Source organism: Suncus etruscus, chromosome 5, assembly GCF_024139225.1.
Source record: "Suncus etruscus isolate mSunEtr1 chromosome 5, mSunEtr1.pri.cur, whole genome shotgun sequence".
Classification (NCBI taxonomy): Eukaryota; Metazoa; Chordata; class Mammalia; order Eulipotyphla; family Soricidae; genus Suncus; species Suncus etruscus.
The window spans coordinates 64,224,539-64,251,254 of NC_064852.1; the positions used below are offsets into that span (position 1 = coordinate 64,224,539).

Sequence of the window (26,716 nt, forward strand, 5' to 3'; positions counted from 1 at the left end):
TCTGACTGCTGTGGGTTATTTCCTTGGCGTCACCCTGATACCTACAGACCCACCAGGCCAAAGAAGCTGCAGGTGCCGAGTCAAACAGAGAAAGGCCTCACCATCCATCTATCCTTGCACCATCAAGGACTTTATAATTAATATTTAATATATTAATATATTTAATGTCTATATATTTAATACATATGTTTATATATATTTAATACAACGTAGATTGCCATGGCAGCTCCAGTGGAGTCTGTGACATGGTGAAAGCCATGTTCTTGGACCTGAGGCAAAAGCTTCACGGAAATTAGTCTCCTGGAGCAAGTGGTCCCAGAGTGAAAGAAAATATCCCCCACGTCTTGTACTGCTTCTGGGAACAATGATGATTGTTTTTCTTACTCTATGATGCTACAGTAACCTGAGAACATTGGTTTCTATAGAAAACTCACAACATAATTATTTGAGAACACGTTAATGATTTTACGAATCACACAGAAACTTCCGAGAATGATTTTTTAGAAAAGAAGTCTTTAGCAGATAATCAAGGAATTTTGCTTAAAAGCTATCACTAATATTCTGTGCTTTAAAGCTATTACTAATATTTTAAGAATAATAATAGTAACAATCATTTAGCCATAACTTTGAATCAGTTATAAGTAGGAAAGTTTCTGATAGAAGAATCTAGGGAAGAGCTCATAGCATAAAACCTGACAGCTTGGAGACACTTGTAGGACTTGACAGATTATTATGAGTGTCCCTATAATAAGGCAGAAATAGATCAGGTAAAGGAAACAGGATTTCTTATGTTCCTAAGAAAAAGCAAGATGCAAAATGATTATATCTAATACAGGGCAATAGATGGGAGCCACCTATAGATAGATCTAGGACTAGCCTATGGCTCACTTAGCATAGGATTAACTACACCTGATCCCTCACTTTATACAGGAGTGTATGATAAAACCAGTAACAGAGGAGTGGTGCATCAAAAAAAAAGTCTTATTATAAATTGTCATTTTTAGAAATATTAAAAGCAATGCCTCTTTAATTTCATCTTAACAGGAACAAAAGGATTCACTAAAGCAAATAAAGATGTGGAAGGCTTGGACCAAAGCAGTACATGATTAGAAACCTAAACCTGGACCCCAGACATAAATTTAATATGGTGAATTTGTAACATATTAAATATAATAAAAATCCTGCTCACAACTCAGGCTGGGCAGGTTTCTAAAATCAAGCAAAGATTAACCACATTAACCATTAGTCTTCGGTCATATAGTAAATGTAGACAATCACCAAAGTGCCATTGTTTAAAAATAGTAAGATTTGATCTGACTCTTGATAAAGGTCAGCATGCCTAGAAAATTGCTAATATATGTTGAATATATGTTGGAATGAGGAACCTGTAAATTGATGTATTTTGATTTTTTGCCATTATCCTGCTGTGAGATGTATAAATAACCTAGAGAAATAAATGCAGTTGCTCAAGCCAAAGCTCTTAGCCACTTTCCAGCACCCAAGACTTTTGTTACACCGACCCCTGTCTTCTGAGGAGGACCGAGTGCTGCCCTCTGATGGCAGAGCGGTCTGCAGTAATTGATACTTTGTTTATTCATAAATCAATTGAAGAACATTTTGGACTGTCAACATTCACAGGCAAGAATTTTTAGGGAAATACTTTCTGTTTGTTATAATAGATGCCAACGAGAGGATATTGCTATATCTCATAATTTAACTTGGTCTTTCAGTTTGACTTTTGGAAGAACTCCAGCTATCTTCCAAAACAGCTGCAACAGTCTATTCTTTTTTTGTTTGTTTTTGGGTCACACCTGGCAGCAACTCAGGGGTTATTCCTGGCTCTACGCTCAGAAATCGCTCCTGGCAGGCTCGGGGACCATATGGGATGCCGGGATTTGAACCACTGACCTTCTGCATGGATGGCATATGCCTTACCTCCATGCTTTCTCCGGCCCCTGCAACAGTCTATTCCTACCCAGGAATGTGTGAGGGATACAGTTTCCCCATGTACTTGTAAATACTGCATATAATTTGGTTTTTAGATTTTACTCATTCTAATGAGTATCAAGTGGTATCTCATTATCGCTTTGATTATGGCTGAATAAGGTTTAATAATGTTGAATGTTTGAATTACAAGTTCTTTTTGAGAAATGTCTCTTTAAATTATCAAATAGTAACAGCTTTTTTTAGTAATAGCTTTATTGAGATATAATTTAAATAATATCCAAATCACCCTTTAAAGTTTACTATTTAACTTTTGTTAAATAGTTTTGCTTTGTTTTGTTTCATTATATCTTAATTTTTAGAAAGTTATTCATGGTTTCTTAATTTTAATTGTTAACTTGATTGTATCTGAATGTATTTCATATTAATGAATATATTTTTGTTCTAATAGATGTTAGTATATTTTTATTTACACACATTTTCTAAGTTGTATGGATTTAAAAAAAAAAACAAAACTGTACATCTGGGCCCGGAGAGATAGCACAGCGACGTTTGCCTTGCAAGCAGCCGATCCAGGACCAAAGGTGGTTGGTTCGAATCCCGGTGTCCCATATGGTACCCATGCCTGCCAGGAGCTATTTCTGAGCACACAGCCAGGAGTCACCCCTGAGCACCGCCAGGTGTGACCTAAAAACCAAAAAACCAAAAAACAAAACAAAACAACTGTACATCTAGGGGCCAAAGAGATAGATAGCACAGTGGTAGGCATTTGCCTTGCACGCAGCTGACCCAGGATGAACCTGGATTTGATTTACAGCATCCCATATGGTCCCCTAAGCCTGCCAGCAGTAATTTCTGTGCACAGAACCAGGAGTAATCCCTGAGCACCATGAGGTGTGACCCAAAAAACAAAAAACAAAAACAAAAAAAATTAAATACTATGGGGATGGAGAGGTAGCATAGTGGTATGGTGTTTGCCTTGCATGCAACCAACTGGGGACAGACCCAGGTTCGATTCCCCACATCCCATATGGTCCCCTGAGCCTGCCAGGAGCTATTTCTGAGTGCAGAGCCCAGAAGTAACCCCTGAGTGCCACTGGGCGTAGCCCAAAATTAAAAAAAAAAAAAAAAGAAAAGAAAAGAAAAAAAAGAAAAAAAGAAATTTTTAAAAAGTAAAAAATAAATAAATGTATACATGTAAAAGTGAAATTACTAGGTCATGACCGTGCTAAATTATGGATTGGTTTAGTCTGCTTCTTTTGGTATTTTTAATAGGACTGGAGGTATGGGGTGGTGGTGGTAAAGGTGCTTGATTGTATTCAGCCAACCTTGGTTAGATGATTGGTGTCTCATCATATGGTCTCCTAAGCTCAACCTGGAGTGATTCCTAAGCACTGCTGGTTGTGGCCCAAAAAATCCAATCTTTAAAAAGAGCCACCTCTAATTTATCCCTTTTTTTAAAAAAAGGGTTGGGATAATTCATTTGTAAATATTTTATTTCTTTTTATTATTACTTTTTTTGTATAGACTCCATTTCTGTGAACTTTTTTCTTTCTAAAGCACAAAACTAATTTTTCTGTTGGTAACTTTTAGGTTTTACTAATTATTATTAAATGCTTAATATGCTCTTTTATTATGAAGTCTATATCTTCAGTTCTGAAAAATCGTGCTATTATTTTGATCAACATGTTCTAATTATTTGGACTACTTAGTATTCAAAATATTTAGATTATCTTGCTCATTTATTTTTTCATAACTGATTCTTTTTTTTCTTTTTCCTATCTTTGACTATTTGGTCCGTATTGTGGATGCAGCTGTCTGTCCTGGTATCCATGTCACTGACTTTTGTAATTGTCTTTTCCGATTCTGAATTGATCTCATTTTTTCTGTTTCCTTGCATGATCTGATAGGAACTGGTCATGTTGTGAGAACATTTTTCAGTGATAATGGAGAGGACTGGAATTTCCTGCTGGCTGTTTTATCTGGGTGGATGATGGCTTGTGGCTTTAGCTTCCCCACTTCTGTGAAATGATCTCTAAGACAGCTGCTATTCTTGCTCCTGTTATATGGGCTTAGATACCCAGATTGCAGGCCTTTAGGAAAACTGAGATTCTGGCTTCTTATTTGGCTAGTCCTGTTACACTAGCTGGACTGTTTAGGTGTCTTTTCAGCCTTCTGCACTCAGGTTGTCTAGCTTGTGTCCTTAGATAGGAGCTTGTCCTTATGATTTCTTGTCTTCTCCCATCTTGGGTATTCTACAGTTTCCAATTATATCTTTCCTGTTTACAGATTTTATTACAGCTTTATGTATGCTATCTTTTTTTGTATATCTGTTGTCATTATTATATTATTTGATATATATTTCTCTAGATTTGATGTTGTTTGGAGGTGATTGCCACATTAGTTTCAGTTTCTTGAAAGCTCTTGAATGACCTCTGGTGTCTTTAATTGATTTGGAGTATTTTGATTTTTTAATTTTATTTAAGATAAATTCTTTCTATAGTTTCACTGACACTTAGGAGAGAAAAGTATCGCATCATTTTGATATATCTGATTGTGATCTGAATAAGAAACCATGATGTGGTAGGGTGGACAAAGATTTCAGAAAGATATTTGAATACATTAACTTCCAGTATGCATTTGCAAATTATAATTTCTTTTTTCCCTTATATGAATGCACTAGACTCCTTTAAGTCCTACTTTCTAAAATGCTATCTAAATTTTTATAATTCCTTCATGATGTGAGTTTATCTTCCAGTACTGTGCCAGTATTAAATGAGAGTAACCTGCTACTCCCAGAAGATTCTCCGATACATTCCACACCTGCAGCAAATGATTCTGTCTTAAAGGTAAAAAGAATACATCGATTCTTAGGGGACAGAGTAATAGCCTGGAGGGCTTTTGCCTTGCATGTGGCTGACCCAGGTTCAATCCCTGATATCCCAAGCCTGCCAGGAGTAATATCTGAGCATAGAGCCAGGAGTAACCCTTGAGCACCACCAGGTATGGCCCAATACCACCCCCCTTCCCTGAAAAGAGATAAGAATACTTTGATTCTTTATCATTTCTCCAAAGGCAACTGAATTGAATCATAGACTATATCAAGATATCTGATGATTTTTAATTAAAACCATAATTTAAGTTAGGAGAAAAGGCACTCAGCCTCATATAGGCCACAACTCCCTTTGGGATTACATAACTCTTTGATTTGAAAAAAATTGTTTAGCTTTTTACTTGAGGGACACCTGGAAGGTACTCGGAACTTATTCTTGGCTCTACACTTAACCAGCATGTTTGGTGGGGCATAAGATATATGTAGTGCCGGGGACTAAACCAGGTTGACTACAATGAAAAACAAGCACCTTACGGTACTGTACTTCTAGCCCTGGATCATATGTCCTAAAATTTTTTTGTTAACTTTCTTTATTATCAGTAAATTTTTGAGGTGTTTTTTTTTTTTTTTTTTTTTTTTGGTTTTTGGGCCACACCCGTTTGATGCTCAGAGGTTACTCCTGGCTATCCGCTCAGAAATCGCCCCTGGCTTGGGGGGCCAGGGGATCGAACCACGGTCCGTCCTATGCTAGCACTTGCAAGGAAGACACCTTACCTCTAGCCCGGCCCCAAATGTTTGATTTGTATGCCTAGTCTATATTAACTCAGGATTACATAAAAATTTCCTGGGGAAAAAGGGATCATGAATGGAAATTTTTTTTTTTTTTTTTTTTTTTTTGGTTTTTGGGCCACACCCTGTGACGCTCAGGGGTTACTCCTGGCTATGCGCTCAGAAGTTGCTCCTGGCTTCTTGGGGGACCATATGGGACGCCGGGGGATCGAACCGCGGTCCGTCCTAGGCTAGCGCAGGCAAGGCAGGCACCTTACCTCCAGCGCCACCGCCCGGCCCCCATGAATGGAAATTATTTAAGAAGCTCTAGGAAAGAATCATATTGTCAATTCCTTCACAAGATTATCACACAGTTTTGTTTGTTTTAATGTTCTTTGTATATATATTTTTTGGGTGGTCTTTGGAATTTACTTATTTGTTTGTTTGTTTTTTAAGGTACTTCCCTAGTGTCTGAAATAGTACATGGCATATGATAGGCACTAAACGAATATTTGCTGGTAAAATAAACGTTCTGAGGTAACAGGAACCTATCTATCACTGATTATGTTGCAATAGAACTAGCTCATCTTAAATCCTGTTTTTCCTGTATCTTCTTGCCACACACATTGCAGTTAAGAAATCATAGAAACTCAGTTCATTGCCCAGTGAGTGTTTTTATTTGTAAGTTAAATGAAAAATTATTATTACAAATGAACATTGTTCTTTCATTGCATAGGCATATTTATTATCGAAACTAACAAATTATTTCATAATTATAAATAAGAGGTCAAAAAAAATAAGAGGTCAAGTATGGTTTCAATACTCTGGCTTCACAAACTATTTAGGTGTGTCATTTTCAGACTTTTGGGTTTAAAGATAACTTACCTAAGATGCCCACAATTACAAATCTAAAACAATATAAAAAGTGCTATCTGTGATCATTGAAATTGTTAAGTATAATCTGAAAATATTTTAAACAGACTATGTAATTAAAAGATTAATTGCAAACATAATATATAACAGATAAATACTAGACTTTGAAAATTCAAATATGAATGAATCATGGTTTTTTTTTAAATAACTTCTTGTGGTCCAGAGTCATAGAGCCAGATTTTTAATGCACTAAGGTAAAATAATACACCGGTTGTTTTGAGTATGCATTCAGGTGAGGGGGATGGTGGGATAAGAAGAGAAAAGACTATTTTAATCTGCGTGTGATTAAAATTAAGGCAAATTTTGAAATATAAATAGGTGAATTACTATGACTTCAAGGAGGGTAGAAATAGGTTTGGAAGGGCCGGAGAGATAGCACAGTGGTAGGGCGTTTACCTTGCATGTGGCCGACCCGGTAGGGACCCAGTTCAATTCCCGGCATCCCATATGGTCCCCCAGCCTGCTGGGGGTGATTTCTGAGTGCAGAGCCAGGAGTAATCCCTGAGCGCTGCTGGGTGTGACCTAGAAATCAATCAACAATCAATAAAGTTTAAAAAAAATTTGGTTTAGTGGTAGGATTCAACCCCTAGGACCAAATAGCATCCTGAATGGCCAATGCCTTACCTGTTGCACTATTTTTCAGGCCCTGAAAAATTATTTCTATACTTCACACCTATCATAAATGTACTAAACAGACTTATGTTCTCCATAAGATTCTTCAGTTACAAATGAAACAAAGCATTAATCAGCTTTTATGGTAACCTTGTGGAAATACATACCATAGACTGTTTCAAACAAAAGAAGCAAAAAATATGTCCTTATATATTTGGATAAAGAGCATTTGGAATTTTGGTGTTTCCTTTACACATTGTTTCCTGTGCTGTACTTTTATGTATCCTGTCCATTCTAGGAACTGAGAACCAGAATAGTCTTTTGCGGGTGGGGGCACAACCAGCAGCACTTGGGGTTACTCCTAGCTCTGCACCCAAGAATTATTCCTGACAGACTCAGTGCATTGCAATGCATAGCAAGTGCCCTACCAACTGTATTACCTCCTGCCCTGCCAGAATAGTCTTAATATTACTAAATTACTCCTTCCTTTGTCATCAAAAGGAATAGCTAAATTAAAAAAAAATAACTTTTTCTTTTTTTTTTGTTTTGTTTTGTTTTTGGGTCACACCCGGCAGCACTCAAGGGTTATTCCTGGCTCTACGCTCAGAAATCACTCCTGGCAGGCTCAGGGGACCATATGGGATGCCGGGATTCGAACCACCATCTTCTGCATGCAAGGCAAAAGTCCTACCTCCATGCTATCTCTCCGGCCCCAAACATAATTTTTTCAAAGTGTGATATCAGCTTAACTCTGGGTATTTGTGAAAAAGTTAATACTATGATTCTAGACCAGGGGTCTCAAACTTGCGGCCCTCCGTACAACATTTTGTGGCCCTGCCCTAGAGGAACCTTTTTTTGTTTTGTTTTGTTTTAGTTGTTTGGGTCACACCCCCCAATGTTCAAGGCTTACTACTGACTTTGCACTCAAGGATCATCCCGACTTTGCCTCCTGCGACCTCCAGGTAAATTGAGTTTGAGACCCCTGTCCTAGACTGTCTCTTCAGTTTAACAGTGAATACCAACAGACCTGAATCAAAAGGATGAGAACTTATGAAAAAATTACAGTGTGATGACAAATAGACCATGTAACAGTATATACACTTCATCTTTCATAGGATGCTACAGATGAATTGGATGCCTTGCTTTTATCTCTAACTGAGAATCTAATTGACCACACAGTCACACCTCAGGTAAGTGTAATATTTCTAGATACAAAGAAATTTCTCTTTTGACAAATATTTTGATTTAACTATTTTACCTTATAATAGTTTATTTAATAATAGTTTATATTTTCTTTTGTTTGTTTTTTGGCTACACCCTGTAGTGCTCAGTGTTAAGTCCTGACATTGTGCTCAAGAATCATTCTTGGTGGGTTTCTGGGGTCCATATGGGCTACTAGGGATCCACTGAACAAGGCTTAGCTAAGTGCCAGGCAAGTTTGCTGAATTATCACTCTAGCCCCATTTCAGTGACTAATTTAGCTTTGCCTTTTTGTACTAAGATTTTTATCTGTTTGAATTTATATACTACCATATAATGGTAACACATATTACTTCATGTCTTATTGTATGTTAATACATGTATAGGTATGAGAGAATAAACCACTTCTAAAGAATTAAGGCAATAGCACATAATTTTAAAAATTATTTAGAAAAAGGTGCGAGGCTGGGGCTGGAGAGATAGCACAGTGGTAGTACATTTGCCTTTTATGCAGTCAATTTAAGATGGATGCAAGTTTAAATCCCAGCATACCAGATGGTCCCCTGTGCCTGCTAGGAGTGATTCATGAGCACAGAGCCAGGAGTAACCCTTGAGTGCTGCCGGGTGTGACCCAAAAACAAAACAAAACAAAAAAGCAAGGTGTGAGTTTTAAGGTTAGGTAGCATTGAGCATGGAACATAACTTGATAACTGTCATCATATCAGTATAGGGATACTGTTAAGTATTATGATCTTGATATGAGTAAGAAACTATACCTTGTAGGAGTTAAAATTTCTCTTTCATGGGCCGGAGCAGTGGTGCAGCAGTAGGGCATGTGCCTTGCACACAAATGACCCAGGACAAATCACGGTTCGATCCCCCAGCATCCCATATGGTCCCCCAAACCAGAAGCGATATCTGAGTGCATTTCCAGAAGTAACTTCTGAGTGTCACAGGATGTGACCCCCCCAAAAAAAACCTCTTTCATTATTTTTTGGGGGGCCACACCCATTTGATGCTCAGGGGTTACTCCTGGCTAAGCTCTCAGAAATTGCCCCTGGCTTGGGGGGACATATGGGACGCGGGGGTATCGAACCACGGTCTGTCCTACGCTAGCACTTGCAAGGCAGATACCTTACCTCTAGCGCCACCTCTCCGGCTCCCTTCTCTTTCATTATTTTAACTTCTCTAATGTATTTTGATATCTTTTGCCCATATTTCTATTTGATAGGATTTATTTGCTGATTTCATAAGTTTATTGTATAGAATTGGAGAGATAATGCAGCTAGCCCAAGTTTAATCCCTGGCATCACTCTGATCCCTTATGCACTGCCAGAGTGATATCTGAGTACAGAGCTAAAAGAAACCCTGAATACAACCAGTGGGACCCAAAAACTTCAAATAAGAAAACAAAAGTTCCTTGTGTGATCTAGATATGTAATTTTCCTCCTAATATGTATAGTAATACATCAGAGGAATCATTTTGTCTTGTTTTATTTTGGGGACCACACCCAGTGGTGCTCTGGGGTTACTCCTAGCTCTGCACTCAGAAATCATTCCTGGTAGGCTGGAGGAACCATATAGGAACTCAGAGCTCAAATCCTGGTCGGCTAAGAACAAGATAAGTGCCCTATCCACTGTGCCTAGCCCCTATGCCCCAGCCCCCATGTCAGAGGAATTTTTTATCATAGTATTACTTAGAGGAGATGGCAAAGAGGTCGAATGAATAAAGCAGATTTAACTGGACCTTTTATTCTATAATTGCAATTTTTTCTTTCTTTTATGATTTTGAGGTTTAAAATCTTTCCTTGAAGCATTTCATTCTGATATTGCATGCATCCTAACTTGGGATGCATACTTCCTTTATTTTACTTGTATACCCCATTTTGGAGTTGTCTGCACATCCCAACTTGGGATACACGATTTTTTCTTTTATGTTATGAGGCTTTCTACTCTCCCATTGTTGTTTTTTTTTGGGCCAAAAAATGTTCAGGGGTTACTACTGGCTCTGCACTCAGGAGTCACTCCTGGGGTGCTCTGGGGACCATATGGAATGCTGGGCATCAAACTTTTATTGGCCTCATGTAAGGCAAGATCCATATACTATCATTCTGGTCCCTCAACCATTATTTAATTTATTTTTTAAAAATTACCTATTTATTTATTTATTTATTTATTTATTTATGGGTTTGGGGCCACACTCAGTGGTGCTCAGAGGTTATGCCTGGCTCTCTCAGAGTTCAGAAATCTCCCCTGGCAGGCTTTGGGGACCATATGCGATGCCAGGGATTGAACCAGAGTCTGTCCTGGGATTGGCAGCTGTAAGGCAAATGCCCTACTGCTGTGCTATCATTCCAACCCCTCTACCATTATTTATTTATTTATTTTTTTTGGTGGTTTTTGGGTCACACCCGGCAGTGCTCAGGGGTTTTTCCTGGCTCCGTGCTCAGAAATCGCTCCTGGCAGGCACGGGGGACCATATGGGACGCCGGGATTTGAACTGATGACCTTCTGCATGAAAGGTAAACGCCTTACCTCCATGCTATCTTTCTGGTCCCTCTACCATTATTTTTAAATAATGATATTTAGCTTTACTCTCTGGGAAAAAAAAAAAAGAACAAAGTACTTTCTCCCTGAAATGGTCAGGTCACAGAGCTGTTATTTTTCTTCCCTTCTATTGTTATATTTTCTTTAATATTTAGATATTTTTAAATTTGGGGGTGTCACACCCGGCTGCACTCAGGGGTTACTCCTGGCTCTGCACTCAGATATCACTCCTAGCTCGGGCACCATATGGGATGCTGGGATTGAACCAGTGTCCTTCCTGGGTCAGCCGCGTGCAAGGCAAATGCCTTACTGCTGTGCTACCACTCCGGCCTATCACATTTAGATTTTAACCCATTTGAACAGTTTGAAGGTTGGCTGGGGATTAGTAGAGATGTTATTTGATTTGATATGACCTAACATTATATAATTCATAGAAAGAATCCATTTTCCTTCTATTATCTATTAAATCACCCTTTTGTTGTTGTTGTTGTTGTTTATTTATTGAAATCTTTTTGTTTTTGTTTTTGTTTTTGGGCCACACCCGGCGTTGCTCAGGGGTTACTCCTGGCTATCTGCTCAGAAATAGCTCCTGGCAGGCACGGGGGACCATATGGGACACCGGGATTCAAACCAACCACCTTTGGTCCTGGATCGGCTGCTTGCAAGGCAAACGCTGCTGTGCTATCTCTCCGGGCCCTATTGAAATCTTTTGATACTGTTTCATTAAACCCTTTTGTTCCCAGTAAAAATAGTATTTTTATAGGGAGGTGCCTGACCACAACTGGCAATGTTTGGGGTTACTCCCAACTCTAAGCTTGGGGTTTGCTCTGAGATGTTCTGGGGATCAGGTAGTTTTGGGATCCAACCAGATTTGTCTGTATGCTAAGGTACCTTATACATGTTCTCTTTCTTTGGTCCCAGTTATTCTATTTTATTTATTTTTGGTTCAGGACTACGTTGGCAGTACTCAGGACTTATTCCTGGGTCTGTGCTTAGAGATCACTTCTGCCTCCGTGCTCAGGGACCACTCAGGGATGCTCAAGGAACCATATGTGGAGCTAGGAATTATACCAGGGTCACCTATGTGCTAGGCAAATGCCTTAATTCCTGTGCTCTCTCTCTAGTCCCCCAATCATGTTTATAATAGATACTATCTGATATATCTTTACATATTCATATAGAACCAGTTCATAAAATTTCTCCTAAAAATTATATTATTTTTAAGCAATTAAATTTAATTTATACATTATTTTGAAGATAATTGACTTTTTTGAGGGTTTTTTTTTTTTTTGGTTTTTGGGTCATACCCAGTCCAGTGGCGCTCAGGGGTTACTCCTGGCTCTGCACCCAGAAGTCACTCCTGGCAGGCTCGGGAAACCAGATGGGATCAAGAATCAAATCAGAGTCCATCCGGGGTTGGCTATGTGCAAGGCAAACGCCCTATTACTATGCTATTGCTCCAGCCCTTTGAGTTGTTATTTTTGGGCCATACCTGTTAGTGTTCTCAGGAATTACTCTTTCCTCTATACTTAGGAATCATTTCTGGTGCTGCTCAAGGGACTATATGGGATTCTGGGAATCAAACCATCAGCCACATGCAAGGCAATCACTTCATAGCTCTCAATAATTGACAATTTTATAATACTTTCTTTTCATGAAAGTGTTACGCATCTCTATTATAGTCTCATCGATTGTAGGATCTTCCGTATTGTTTGTTAGCTTAAGTCCTAAATGTAGGTTATTTGATATTGTAAATATATGTTAACTACTGAATTCACAAATTGATTTGCTTTATGTTGAATTCTCTTGAGTTCAGAATTTGATGATGCTTTTAATATCCTTTTCTACAGTTATTAATTACACTTCTTACCTTTTCTGTTAATAATTGTTTTGAGGATATGCTTGAGGATTTGCTGAGATACCTGTATCTTACTGGTAATATACCTTCTTTAGTTTAGAACAATTCTTCTTTGGGGGCTAGAGAGATAGTAGAGCAACTAACCAACTGAGTTCACTCCACTGTACCCTGCATGGTCCACAAATCAGACTACAAGTGATGCCTGAGCACAGACAGAGCCTAGAACAAGCCTGGAACAAGCTAAGTCAGATTTGGCCCAGGTTGTCACCCACCCCACGCCAAATCTATCTTTGCCACCTTTCTACCCTTTCTTGATTTCTCTTGTAATTGATAACAAAAATGTTAGTCCTAGCTTTTTTGTTTCTTTTTAGATTATACTGCTCATTGTATGGTTTTCTGCCCCCCCCCCCTTTTTGTGTGTGCCACACCTGGTTATGCTTAGGGGTTACTCCTGGCTATGCACTGGAAATTACTCCTGCCTTGGGGGACCACATGGGACTTCGGGGGATCGAACCTCGGTCTATCCTAGGTTAGCACGTACAAGGCAAAGTTCCAACTGCTTGTGCCACCGCTCTGGCCCCTCCCTCTTTTATTTTTAACCTCATGGATCAATTTATTTTGTTATTTATTTTATTTTAAAGTCATACAGGATGATGTTTGAGGAACCATGTAGTATTGGGAATCAAATCAGGCTTCCTTATGTAAATATCCAGCCCTTTGAGTTATCTCTGTGGTCTATCCATTGGTTTTAATTATTTAGGGTCACACTTCTGGGTGCTCAGAGTACCATGCAGTGTCAGGATTGACACTGGGTTCCAGAATGCAAAACATGCACTTCAGCCCTCTGCACATTTCCCTTATTCTTATCCTTTGGTCTTATTTTATTTTGTTTTGTTTTTGACCCATACCCGACGATGCTCAGTGTACTCCTGGCTTTGCACTCAGGAGTCACTCCTGACAGGTTCAGGGGACCATATGGGTCACTTGTATATAGGGTAGGTACACTATCTGTTGTACTATCTCTCCAGCCCTATTCATTGTTTTCAACTGATGCCTCTGAATATTTTGTTGACTCAACATCTTGTTGATTGTTATTTTGGTTTTGGTTTTGGTTTTTGGGTCACATCTGGCAGGAGTTAATCCTGGTTCTGTACTCAGAAATCACTCTTGGCAGGCTCGGGGGACCATATGGGTTGCCAGGATTTGAACCACCGTTTGGCATGCAAGGCAAATGCCCTACCGCTGTGCTATCTCTCTGGCCCCAATTCTTGTTTGTTTTTTTTTTACCTTATTTATATTTACTGTAATTATGGTTATGTATAGAACCCCTCTCAGACAAACTTTTCTTCTTTCTCCCAGTCTTCTTATCTCCTCTTAGGGTTAAAGTTCAATATTTTTCAAAATTTTCAATATTTTGAAGGGAAAGTTATACTTTCTATTTTTATTCTTCTGGTGGATTTCTGGATATTAAGATCAGAACTTTTGTTAATGTGTTTGTAAAATTAGAAACTAATACCACCAGATTAAGGAATAGCCTGATTCTTCCTAAAAATAGGAGTAATTAATTTAATTATAATTTTACATTTTTTATGTATCTAGAAAAGTAAATATTAAAAAGAATGTAGGAGGGGCCGGAGAGATAGCATGAAGGTAAGTCATTTGCCTTGCATGCAGAAGGACAGTGGTTCAAATCCTGGCATCCCATATGGTCCCCTGAGCCTGCCAGGAGTGATTTCTGAGCGTAGAGTCAGGAGGAACCCCTGAGCGCTGCTGGGTATGACCAGTAAAAATACCAAAAACAAACAAACAAAAAGAATGTAGAAAATGCCCTATTAGTCAGAAGCAATATGGATGTTTTTATTACTGCTTTCTCCATGCATAATAACTAGAGAATGACCTGTTATAATCAGTTTTGCCCATGTACGTGTGCTTCTTCTGCACTACTCACCATCCTTTGTTTAAGGAACTACCCAGAAAGCCATGGCTGTTTGTATTGATCTGGAATTTTAGAAAATAAATGGTCAGCTGGATCCAAGGGATAGTAGAAAATCCTATTAAATTAATTATAAATAGTAGAATACATGGAATAGTAAGATCTTAGATTGCTTAAAAAGCAAAAAGAATTTGGACCCAGAAGTCCATGTCAGCTAACAGTAAACCATTAAGAACTACAGCCCTGTGAGGGTTGGAAAGACAGTATAGCAAATAGGGTGCTCGCCTTGCATGGCCTGCCCGAGTTTAATCCCCAGCACTCCAAGCCTCACCAGGAATGGTCCCTGAGTTTTACTGGGTATTGTCTGAAAACCAATAAAGTTTCTTTAAAAAAAAAAAAGGGAACCCCTTCCGCCTCCCAGTTCAACCGTTTTATAAAAGAAAGGATTTTATTTATGAAGATAAGTCAGTATCCCCTAAGAATAAATGTGTAAAAAAAATTTTTTTTTAGGTATCTTCAGCATCCATGATAACACCTCGATGGATTGTGCCGGTAACTTTACGATTCTACAGTTTTTGTTTTAGTCAGACTTTCAGATTGAGGCCTTAAAGTTTCTGTTAGATTTTCCTTAAAGACATGGAGTATTATCATAGTTCTGCCAACTGAATTTAATGGATTCAAACTAGTGCTTTAATCTTTCCATGTGCAAGTGCTCAAGGAAAAAAAAATAAAATTAGAAGCAAACAAACAACTGAGGTGAAGGGTGGCAAAACAGACAGAAGCAACCTTGACCATCAAATCCTTCTTCCTTACTCCACAATCACTAGGGAAGGGTTGGAGTTGAAATGCTGCTGATGGTAGTAGGCGTCTCCTCTCCTCATACCTGTTGTATGCTTCCCTCAGCAGAGCACTGTCTTTCGTAATGGGCTTGCAGGCAATACACTGTCCTTGGCAGGGAAGGAGCAACATGGCAACAGGGACGTCGTCTCACTCATCTCTCCCCCAGCGCCGTTCCTGGTGGATGCTGTGACTAGGTGAGGAAATCAGTAGTAACCATGATTATCTGAAATGTCTTTTCTACTTTGCACTCCTTCGTTGCATAAACTGCAACAATTTTCTTTAATAAAAATTTTATTTATTTTGAGGGCTGGGCGAGATAGAGATAGTACACAAAAATGGGGAAAATTTATTAATGTATTATTATAGTTTAGGTAATAAGGTTGCAGTAATGTTTGAGTCTCTGGTACTGATATACAGTTATTGTACATTCCAGCACCATGCTGCCCTATGCAACCCTCCCTCCCCCATGCCTGTGTCACCTCTAATCCAATATTCCTTTCCTCCAACTCTCCCCCATATTTGCTAATTAACAATTGCTGTGTGTGTGTGTGTGTGTGCGCGTGCGTGCGCGCGCATCGCACATTTAGCTCCCTTAACAGTGCCCCTTTACTTAAGAATATACATTAGGGGTCTGTGTGATAGCACAGTGGGGAAGGCCATTGCCTTGCATGCAGTCAACCCCAGTATCTCATATGGCCCCCTGAGTGATTTCTGAGTGCAGAGCCAGGAGTAACCCATGAGCACCACCAGGTGTGACCCAAACTCCCCTTCCCCCCAAAAAATATACTTGTGTTCCCATAAAAGATACAGAAGTTTCCACTATGTTTTAAATTGGTTTGACTAGGGAAAATTGAACAGCTTTTTAATTGAACTTGTCTTAACAAAATGGATACAACCATAGTTTAACTTGAATACAAGCAAACAGTCAAGCTTATTATATATTATTTCCATATTTTCCTGAATGGACATGCAATTCAATTGAGGATGTGATGACAAATGGTTTCTTAGCACTTTGCAGTTTTAGAAGTTCAAGAGCACAAAAGAGGCTAGAACCAGGTGGCAATGAAAGTCGGTGCCAGCAAGTGTTGCTCTTCCTGCAACCCATCTCAGTCAGTGCGCTAAAAGGAAACAAAAAGGGAAAGGAATTCCTATACACTGAGTAGTCACTTCCTAGTTTAGAACATCAATTCTAGTTTTCCTACCTCCCATTAAATAAAAAATTCTTCTTACTCAGAATAGAAAAGACACTATTACATTCCTTTTAAGTACCTTTATGTCTTATCCTTATAGAGCATTTAAAAATTAAGGTTTGGTTATATTGCCTAGATATTACAAGAAGTATTCATCAATGTTCAGCAAAAGACCTTGGTTTCTGTTACACATTTAACTGTCTTCTAATTTCTGTTCAGAAATGTTGTGAATTTTACATAATTTTAAAGCACCACCATAGAAAGTGTAATAATGTATATCCAGTGCTAAATAATGTATTGGTAGGTGTGAAATTCTTTAGGAATGTTTATATTCATATGAAGTCTAAACTAATTTTACAATATTATCTTTGCTCTATATTTTGCCACTGCCACTCTGAATTTTGACTCTTTCTCAACAAGAATACAATAGTGCTTTTCTTACCCTGTCAAGAAAAATTCTCTCTTTGAATCCATAACAAAATGTTAAGTTCTGGAGCAATAGTACAGTTGGTAAAGCTCTTGTCTTGCATGTAGTCAACCAGCGTTTGATCCTTCAAACCTGTTTGGTTCACCAAACCCTACCAAAATGATCCCTGAGTGCAGAGCCAGTAATAAGTCCTGAGTACCTTTGGGTGTGACAGCCCCTGCACCCCCAAAAAATGCTCAGCAAGAACCTCTTTATTTTTTGTACACCATCAAGTATATTGTATGGAAATAGAATTAGCACAATATATTAAAAGGAGGAAGGAGGGGCCGGGAGGTGGTGCTAGAGGTAAGGTGCCTGCCTTGCCTGCGCTAGCCTTGGATGGACCACGGTTTGATCCCCGGCGTCCCATATGGTCTCCCAAGCCAGGAGCGACTTCTGAACGCATAGCCAGGAGTAACCTCTGAGTGTCACCGGGTGTGGCCCAAAAACCAAAAAATAAATAAATAAATAAATAAATAAATAAATAAATAAATAAATAAAAGGGGGAAAGACTATAAATAAAATTAATTGGATTTGCAATGTAGCAATTCAGGTTAGTCATAGCTATATTATCTGTCTGAGTAAAAGTCACTACAAATTTTAGCAACTTAAACCAGCACATAGTAAGATCTCATTTGTTGTGGATCAGAGTATCACAAACAGTTGAACTGCTTCTCCACTTCACAGTCTCTCCCAGTATTGCTGGTAAATCCCATTTTTGAAGAACAGTTGGACTGAAGGCTTCAGATTTAGGTAATTGTTCAGAGGCTAGATTCGTTGTTAGTCTCTCCAGAATAATGCTTAATTTATTAAAGTGAGCAAGCCAAGGAGTGGTAAAATCTGACAGGAAGCTGGAAGTCACACATTTTTATGTGTGTAATCTCAGAAGTGCTATCTTTTGACAGATGCTTTTGTTGCAGATCACAGGGCCTGCCCAAATCCTGTAGAAGGCGATTGTATGAAGCTGTAGGTGCTAGAAGATGGGCCACACTGGGCAACATCTTAGAGCCTTTTTATCATAAAAATCATTGACAATAGGGCATAAGGGGTATTCTCTGTTGCCCTCATCACAACCTTTTGATATGTACTCCTCTCTCACACCCACCCACTTAAACTTCTCTAAAATAAAACATATATATATGTAAGCAAGCTTAATTCCTAGAAATCAAAACCCTTGTGATGGTCACTGGTTGGAAATGTATTCAAAGAGGCTTTCAAAATAGAAAAATATAACGAAGTGGAAGGCTACAAAATTAACACACAAACATCAGTGGCCTTCTTATACACAAATAGTATTAGAGAAGAAATGGACATTTAAAAACAATCTCAGGGCCAGAGAGATAGCATAGTGGTAGGGCACTCACGCAGCTGACATAGGATAAATCTGGGTTCGATTCCTGACATCACATATGGTCCTTTGAGCCTGCCAAGAGTGATTTCTGAGCACAGAGACAGGAGTAATCCCTGAGCACTGCTGGGTGTGGCCCAAAAACCAATAAAATAAAATAAAATAAAATAAAAAACAATCCCATTCACATTAGTGCCACAGAAACTCAAATACCTTGGAGTCAACTTAACTAAAGAGATGAAGAACCTATACAAACACTGCTTCAAGAAATAAAAGAGGACACAAGGAAATAAAGACACATACCCTGTACCTAGATTGAGAGAATTAACATCATTAAAATGGCAATACTCCCGAAGCATTGTACAGATTTAATGCAATTCCTCTAAGGATATCCATGACACTCCTCAAAGAAGTAGATCAAACACTCTTGAAATTTATTTCAAACAATAAACACCCATGAATAGCTAAAGAAACCCATAGGAGGGACTGGAGAGAGAGCATGGAGGTAAGACATTTGCCTTTCATGCAGAAGGTCGGTGATTTGAATCCTGGCATCCTATATGGTCCCCTGTGCCTGCCAGGGAGATTTCTGAGCATGGAGCCAGGAGTGACCCCTGAACACTGCTAGGTGTGACAAGAAAGAAAGGAAGGAAAGGGAAGGGGAGGGGAGGGAAAGGGGAAAAGGGAAAGGAAAGAAACCCATAGGAGGGCTCAGAGAGATAGCACAGCGGCGTTTGCCTTGCAAGCAGCCAATCCAGGACCAAAGGTGGTTGGTTCGAATCCCGGTGTCCCATATCGTCCCTCGTGCCTGTCAGGAGCTATTTCTGAGCAGACAGCCAGGAGTAGCTCCTGAGCACCGCCGAGTGTGGCCCAAAAACCAAAAAAAAAGAAGAAGAAGAAACCCATAGGAAAAAGAAGTTGGGAGGCATCACTTTCCCTAGGAGTGACCCCTGAATACTGCCACGTGTGACAGACAGGAAGGAAGGAAGGAAGGAAGGAAGGAAGGAAGGAAGGAAGGAAGGAAGGAAGGAAGGAAGGAAGGAAGGAAGGAAGGAAGGAAGGAAGGAAGGAAGGAGAAAAAGAAAGAAAGAGAAAAAGAAAGAAAAAAGAAAAAGGGAGGGAGGGAGGAAGGAAGGAAGGAAGGACGGACGGACGGAAGGAAGGAAGGAAGGAAGGAAGGAAGGAAGGAAGGAAGGAAGGAAGGAAGGAAGGAACCCATAGGAAAAAGAAGTTGGGAGGCATCACTTTCTCCAACTTTAAATTGTACTACAAAGCAATAATCATTAAAACATCATAGTATTGGAATAAAGACAGACCCTCAGATCAGTGGAATAGACTTGAATATTCAGAGAATGTTCCCCAGACATACAACCAATCAGTCCTTGATAAAGGGGCAAGAAATCTAAAGTGGAGAAAGGAAAGCCACTTCAACAAGTGGTGTTGGCATAATTGGTTAGCCACGTGTAAAAAAAAAAGGAAACTCGGCCCTCCATCTAACACCATGAGCAAAAATCAAATTCAAATGGATTAAAGACCTTGATATCAGGGGCCGGAGAGTTAGCATGGAGGTAAGGCATTTGCCTTTCATGCAGAAGGACGTGGTGAATCCCGGCATCCCATATGGTCCCCCGTGCCTGCCAGGGGTGATTTCTGAGCATAGAGCCAGGAGTAACCCCTGAATGCTGCCGGGTGTGACCCATAAACCAAAAAAAAAAAAAAAAAAAAAGAAAGACCTTGATATCAGATCTGGAACCATAAGGTATATAGAAAAACACATAGGTAAAACACTCCATGACATTGAGACTAAAAGCATTTCAAGGAGGAAATAGCACTCTCCAAACAAGTGGAGATAAACAAATGGGACTCTATTAAGCTGAGAAGTTTCTGCACCTCCAAGGAAATAGTGACTAGAATACAAAAGTTACCCATAGAATGGGAGAAACTATTCATTCAATACCCATCAGGTAAGGGACTAATATCTAAGATATACAAGGTACTGACAGAACTTAATAAGAAAATATATCTAACCCTATCAAAACATGGGGAAAAGAAAAGAACAGACACTTCCTCAAAGAATAGAAATGGCCAAAAGACACATGAAAAAGCATTCCACATCACTAATCATTCGGGAGATGCAAATCGAAACAACAATGAGGTACTGTATTTTCCGACGTATAAGACGACCCCCTAATTTTACAGTTAAAACATAGGTTTAGGCCTATATTTGCTGTATCAGACAGAACGTTCCTGTGCTGCAACTGTATGTACCACAGTGAGCCAATCACAACAAGCAAAGGTTCAAAGGTTATACTGTAATAGACTTCCTCTCTGACTCTGGCCAATCTGAGCAGGCTTTTGACAGTGTAGATTCGGGTCCAGAACATTGTTTAATTTGCATGCATAAAAAGCCTGCTTGGATTGGCTGAGTTAGAGAGGCGATCCGAGCAGCCTTGCATGATTGGTGCCGGATTGAGTTGGAAAATTTGTTTTGTGGCAATATTCAGACAATTTTTGTTTAGCGGCATATTGAAACATTTTTCGGGATATACTCGGCATATAAGATGACCCCCGATTTTCGGTTGACTTTTTTTTTTTGTTTCAAAAGTCGTCTTATGCGCCAGAAAATACGGTACTATCTTACACCACAGAGACTGGCACACATCACAAAGAACAAGAACAATCAGTGCTAGAGGGGATGTGGAGAGAAAGGAACTCTCATTCACTGCTGGTGGGAATGCCATCTAGCCCAGCCTTTATGGAAAACAATATGGAGAGTCCTGAAAAAATTGGAAATTGAATTCTCATATGATTCAGCTATAACATTCCTAGGGATATACCCTAGGAACACAAAACACAACACAAAAATGCTATCTGCACATCTATGTTCATTGTAGCTCTATTAAAAATAGAATCTAGAAACTACCCAGATGCCCTTCAACAGATGAATGGCTAAAGAAACTGGTACGTTTTCACAGTGGAATACTATGTAGCCATTAGAAAAAAATGAAGTCATGAAATTTTCCTATACATGGATGGACATAGTGCTGTGTGAAATATTGTGCTGAGTGAAATAAGTCAGGGAGAGGGAGGGAGGGAGGGAGGGAGAGAGGGGGGCACAGAATAGTCTTACTTATCTGTGGGATTTAAGAAAAATAAAAGACATTATTGTAATAATACCCAGAAACAATAGAGATGAGGGCTGGAAGGATTGGCACATGACATGAAGGGGAGGAGAGAGGAGAAAATTGGTGGTGTAGAGGTTGCACTGGTAAAGGGGAGTGTTCTTTTCTATAACTGAAACCCAACTACAAACGTGTGTCATCATGGTGCTTAAAAAAAGATATTATATAAAAAAAGAAAGCTTTTGGAATACTAGGTAATAGTCTGTTTCTAATCTGTCCACTGATTACAAGTTGTGTTCAATTTGCAAAAAGCTCAATAGCTATAAATTTCTTATGTGTACTTTTCTATGGTGTTTTTCTGTTTATGTCTTTTATAATCAGAATATTTTTAGAAATTATATATGTCCTATCTCCACTGATACAGATTTATTTTGGGGTATTCTGTGTAAAATTTTATTGCAGAGTTTTATTGCAATGAGTTTTGGAAGTGATTGTGCAAACTCACTCAAGTGATGAGTGATTTGAAACTCAGATTTCAGCCTGAAAGGGGGAAGGGATAGGAATTGCCGAAATAAAAAGCAAGCCCTTTCGCATTGCAAAACCTCAGATCAGGAATGGGAGACACCAGACTTTTGTGAAAATAGGGATAGAAGATGAAACTGCTACTGTGGGGCCTAGTTGAAATGTATGTGCTTCCAGACCCCCAACCTCACCCCTCTCTCCTGTCCCTCATGGTCTTGCATAACATGATTTCTGCAGCCAGGCCAGAGAGACTTCAGATTTAGGAGTTTCTCTTTATAGAGTTAAGCTCCAAACTGTAAACCAGGGAAGTTAACTATTTAAAGTTCACACACTGCAAAGTGAGGTAGCCCATCATACTTTCTGCAACTTCCAGAATGCTATAGGCCAAGAACAGTGCCTCTGTGAGAAATTAAGTGTTGTTTTCTGGAGAAATTGACCATCCAAAGAGAAGAAGCCTGCAGAGTCCAACACTAGTAGATCCCCTGACAAAATTGCCAGGAATTTGCCTGATAACACTGCATGACAGTCTATTAGTTTATCCACATTATAAACAATCATTATAAACCAATAAGTTTATCCACACACACCCAGCTTCTGAACAGTATCCTTGGTTTTACTCCTTTTTATAGATGGGGGTCCCTCTTAAGTAGTACTCAAGAGGCCCTGGCTTCTAGTGATTCTTGGCCAACTGGCTGGTAGCTCAGTGTCAGGGCCTGAGGATGTGATATTGGAGTTTACCCAGGCCACCCAGTAGTTATCCCAGGGCTTCTAGAGCCACACACAGCATACTTGAAAACCCAAGTTATACTCCTGGATGCACTCAGTAGTGCCAGATTTTTTCTTTTTTGGTTTCTGGGTCACACCCAGTGGCACTCAGGAGTTAATCCTGGCTCTGCCCTCAGAAATCACTCCTGGCAGGCTTGGGGGACCATATGGGATGCCAGGATTCGAACCTCCATTCGGCTGCATGCAAGGTAAACTCCCTACTGCTGTGCTATCTCTTCAGCCACAATGCCAGATATTTTCTTTCAGGGCATGACACTTAATTCTCTTCCCTCTTCCAGTGTTTCAACCCACAAGTATGAACAGGCTCCTATATTCACAAATATGACAAAAGCTGAAGTTACTAAGATACCCAAGGAAGACTCCTAAGTAGGAAAATTGAAAAATGAAATAAAGGCAAGAGTAGCCAAAACTTCACATGAGAAGATTCTGCAGGGAATTTTTTTGGGTGTGGGGGCTGGGCCACACCCAGTGTTGCTCAGGGGTTACTCATGGATCTGTACTCAAAAATCATTCCTGGCAGGCTTGGGGGACCATATGGGATGCTGGGGATTGAACTTGAGTCTGCTCTGGGTTGGCCACATGCAAAGCAAATGTCCTCCTCCTGTGCTATCAGTCCAGCCCTGTATAATGGACATTTAAAAGAGAAAGAACAGGGACCGGCCTGGTGGCACTAGAGGTAAAGTGTCTGCCTTGCCAGCACTAGCCTAGGATGGACCGCGGTTCAATTCCCCTGCATCCCATATGGTCCCCCAAGCCAGGAGCGACTTCTGAGCGCATAGCCAGGAGTAACCCCTGAGCGTCACCAGGCGTGGCTCAAAAACAAAACAAAACAAAAAAAGAGAAAGAACAGAAAACAGTATCCTTTGACATTATTACCATGTTAAAAAATCTTAACAGTGTAGACTGAGAAAAATCTTCAAAAGAAGGACAAAAAGATGAAAATTAGGAGAAAAAAAAGAAAATTGGAGGATTGATCTAGGAAGTTTAGTATTTGAATCATCAGGAGTTCAGAAAGAACAGCAGAAGGAATAAAAATGAAAATATTGTCAAAGAAAGGACTAGAGATTTTTTTAGACGTATTATTTCTGTGTTTTGCTTTTTTTTTTTAATTTAAATAATACCCACTAAGTACCCAGCACCAGAAACATACTGAAAAACTCATAACTTCAAATTATCAAAGTTAAGAAAGGATCTAAGTCTACGGGGGGGGGGGGGGGAATATAGAAGGGCCAGAGAGATGGTTCAGAAGACAAGAGCTCATGCTTTGTATGTGGGAGGCCTCAGTTTTGTTCCATGATACCTCCATGGACTTCCTGCACTTCTGGGATTAAACCCTAACACTGAGGTGGGAGTAGCTTCTGAAGACCCTACTAGGGTATGGCCCTAAAACAAACAAAAAGACAAAGATTACATTCTAAGAGTTGGTAGAATAATAGTAGTCTTTACCAAAAGCTATCAGGAAGCAATGCCTTCCGAATTCTAAAGAAGACTTATTTTTCATCTTTAGTTTTATATCTAAACAGCTAGTGAAGTGAGATTAAAGAAAATTTAGGCAGATAGAGGGATTCTCTGCACTCCCTCAGAAGTTTCTTACTGGAAAATGTGTAAATTCAAAACCAAGGGACTAGCCAAGAAAGGGTGATGTGGTTGGTACCCAAGAAATGGGTGCAGGAATTTGCCAAAATGAATGGGAAGGGAAATTTTCCAGGATGGTTGTTGGACTCCAGCATATCCAGGAATGATCCTGTACAAATCTAAAATGGAGGCATAGAGTTCTGGGAAGGATGTTGCAAAAACACACACACACACACACACACACAATTGTGGTTCACCCTAAGTTTTCTTAAGTGTCATGACATGTTTGGATGTGCTAACATGAGATTCACCATTCTATATATCTAAAGCATATATTAGAAATAAGTGAAAAGGGGCCGGAGCGGTGGCGCAAGCACTAGGGCATTTGCCTTGCACATGCTAATCTAGGACAGACTGGTTCGATCCCCGGGTGTCCCATATGGTCCCCTAAGCCAGGAGCTATTTCTGAGCACATAGCGTCACCGGGTGTGGCCCAAAAACCGAGAGAGAGAGAGAGAGAGAGAGGGAGGGAGGGAAAGAGATGGGGTGGGGGGAGAGAGGAGGGGAGGAGAGAGAGAGAAGTGAAGAAAACTTAGCCAGTAATTCCTTTGTGCAGCAAAGAACTTCAGTGTTGTTACCTCTCTACAGCTAAGTAAGATCCAGCAGATTCTTAACTTGTTATGATCCCCACATGGCTTAAAAAAAGTAGACCCACTGGTATCAGAACTGAGCCATCTGGACCTTTGTAAAAGAAGCACAACCCACAAGCACACACACTTGAGATTCTAAGTGTGTTGCGGTCCAGTTCAGCATCATGTCGTCTTTGATACTCCTAACTCATTAAAAAAAAATGGTTGTGGTATATTTTATTCAAGACAGTAGAGGAAACTGATACCTTCAGATTTCTTCTCAAGGTGAAATAAACATCCGCAATCCAGAAAACTCCCTTCTGTAGAATACCTCTTTGCTAAATGAGGTGGAGCCGCATAGTTTTTGAGTTCTGTAATTCACTCTCAGTATGATCCAAGCACCTCCTGTAGAACAGTGCATGCTGCCGCCACCCTAGATGGTTTGGTTAAATAACACAGTCTTGCTTCCTTCCAGCTCTGCTCCAGCTTTGGCTGAAGACGCCGTTCTGAAGCAGAAGTGTTTACTGACCACTGAACTCTGAGGCACTGCCTCCTCCCCGCCTGGAACTGGAAAGCCTGACACACTCCAGCAATTAACCTGGAATCAGTTTCTTCTGGTGAAATGCGTTGAATTTAGGAGCTTGTTCTTTATTAGTTTAAAAAAAAAAAAAAGCTCACGTAGATTTGACTTCAGCTCCATGATAAAAAAAAAAAAGCAGCTTACAATTTTTCCATACAACCGGAAGGGTTTAATTGCACTGCATTTTTGACGAACTGAGGATGAATATAGTCTTACTCTCTAGAATTGTAGTATACTGTAGTAGTACATTCATTCATTTCTAAAGCGGGGAAATCAGTTTCCATATGGCTGCATCCTTTTCAAACTCTTGGCGCCACCTAGTGGTTGTTAGTGTTGATGGTGCCTCTGCAGCAAGGCCCTGCTCCCATGGTTGGTCTGCAGTCTCCTCGCATGCTTCTCTGTATCGAGTCTAATGTCCTTGATCTGAATGCCTGTTAGAGAAATTGCACTTTTCTTCCATCTGGAAATCAGTATTCAAGAAATTTATGAAGACACTGTATTGATTAAGGGCTAACCCTTCCCCCCCCCCCACTCTCCCCTTTTTTATAGTACTAAAGAGAAGTTTAGGATACTATGAGTTTTCAAATGCCTCCCATACTTTTGACTGAATTAGGACTGTGTTAATACTGAAAGTATATACCAAGGTAAGAGGAAACCTTGAGAAGAGCTATTAATAGAAACATTAATGACCCTTTATATCATTGTCATCCCTATCTATTCACAGAAAGCATTCATGTGCACATTGATACTCTGATTTTCCAGCCAGGGAGGAGTGGGGTAGGATACAGAGACCTTGAGCCTTTTCCTGTAGGCTTCTGCACATTTTCCTGAGTCGGTTGAGGAATGTGAACCATTTGAGGCCCCAGTGATAAAGAAAGAGCTGAGCAGTTTCTGGAGTTCTCCAGACTCCAAATGGCCTGAGGCGGCCAACAACAGGCTTCAATTGATTTCTTTTGACATACACTAAATACATTGGAGGCTTGTGAACTCTAGAGAAATAAACAAAACAATCCTAAAAACAAAGTTATCC

At 39.7% G+C, this 26,716-nt stretch overlaps 1 protein-coding gene across 1 annotated transcript in view; it reads left to right on the top strand.

Moving 5' to 3' along the window:
* The window catches only part of EPB41L5 (erythrocyte membrane protein band 4.1 like 5), a 163,459-nt gene extending 137,693 nt beyond the window's left edge, over positions 1–25,766 (top strand). The window contains exons 21-25 of the mRNA XM_049773146.1: positions 4,703–4,793; positions 8,206–8,280; positions 15,139–15,180; positions 15,532–15,662; positions 25,582–25,766. Of these exons, the coding sequence (XP_049629103.1) occupies positions 4,703–4,793; positions 8,206–8,280; positions 15,139–15,180; positions 15,532–15,662; positions 25,582–25,648 (406 nt within the window). The 3' untranslated portion in view covers positions 25,649–25,766. The remainder of the gene's footprint in view (positions 1–4,702; positions 4,794–8,205; positions 8,281–15,138; positions 15,181–15,531; positions 15,663–25,581) is intronic.
* Positions 25,767–26,716: the final 950 nt, after the last annotated feature.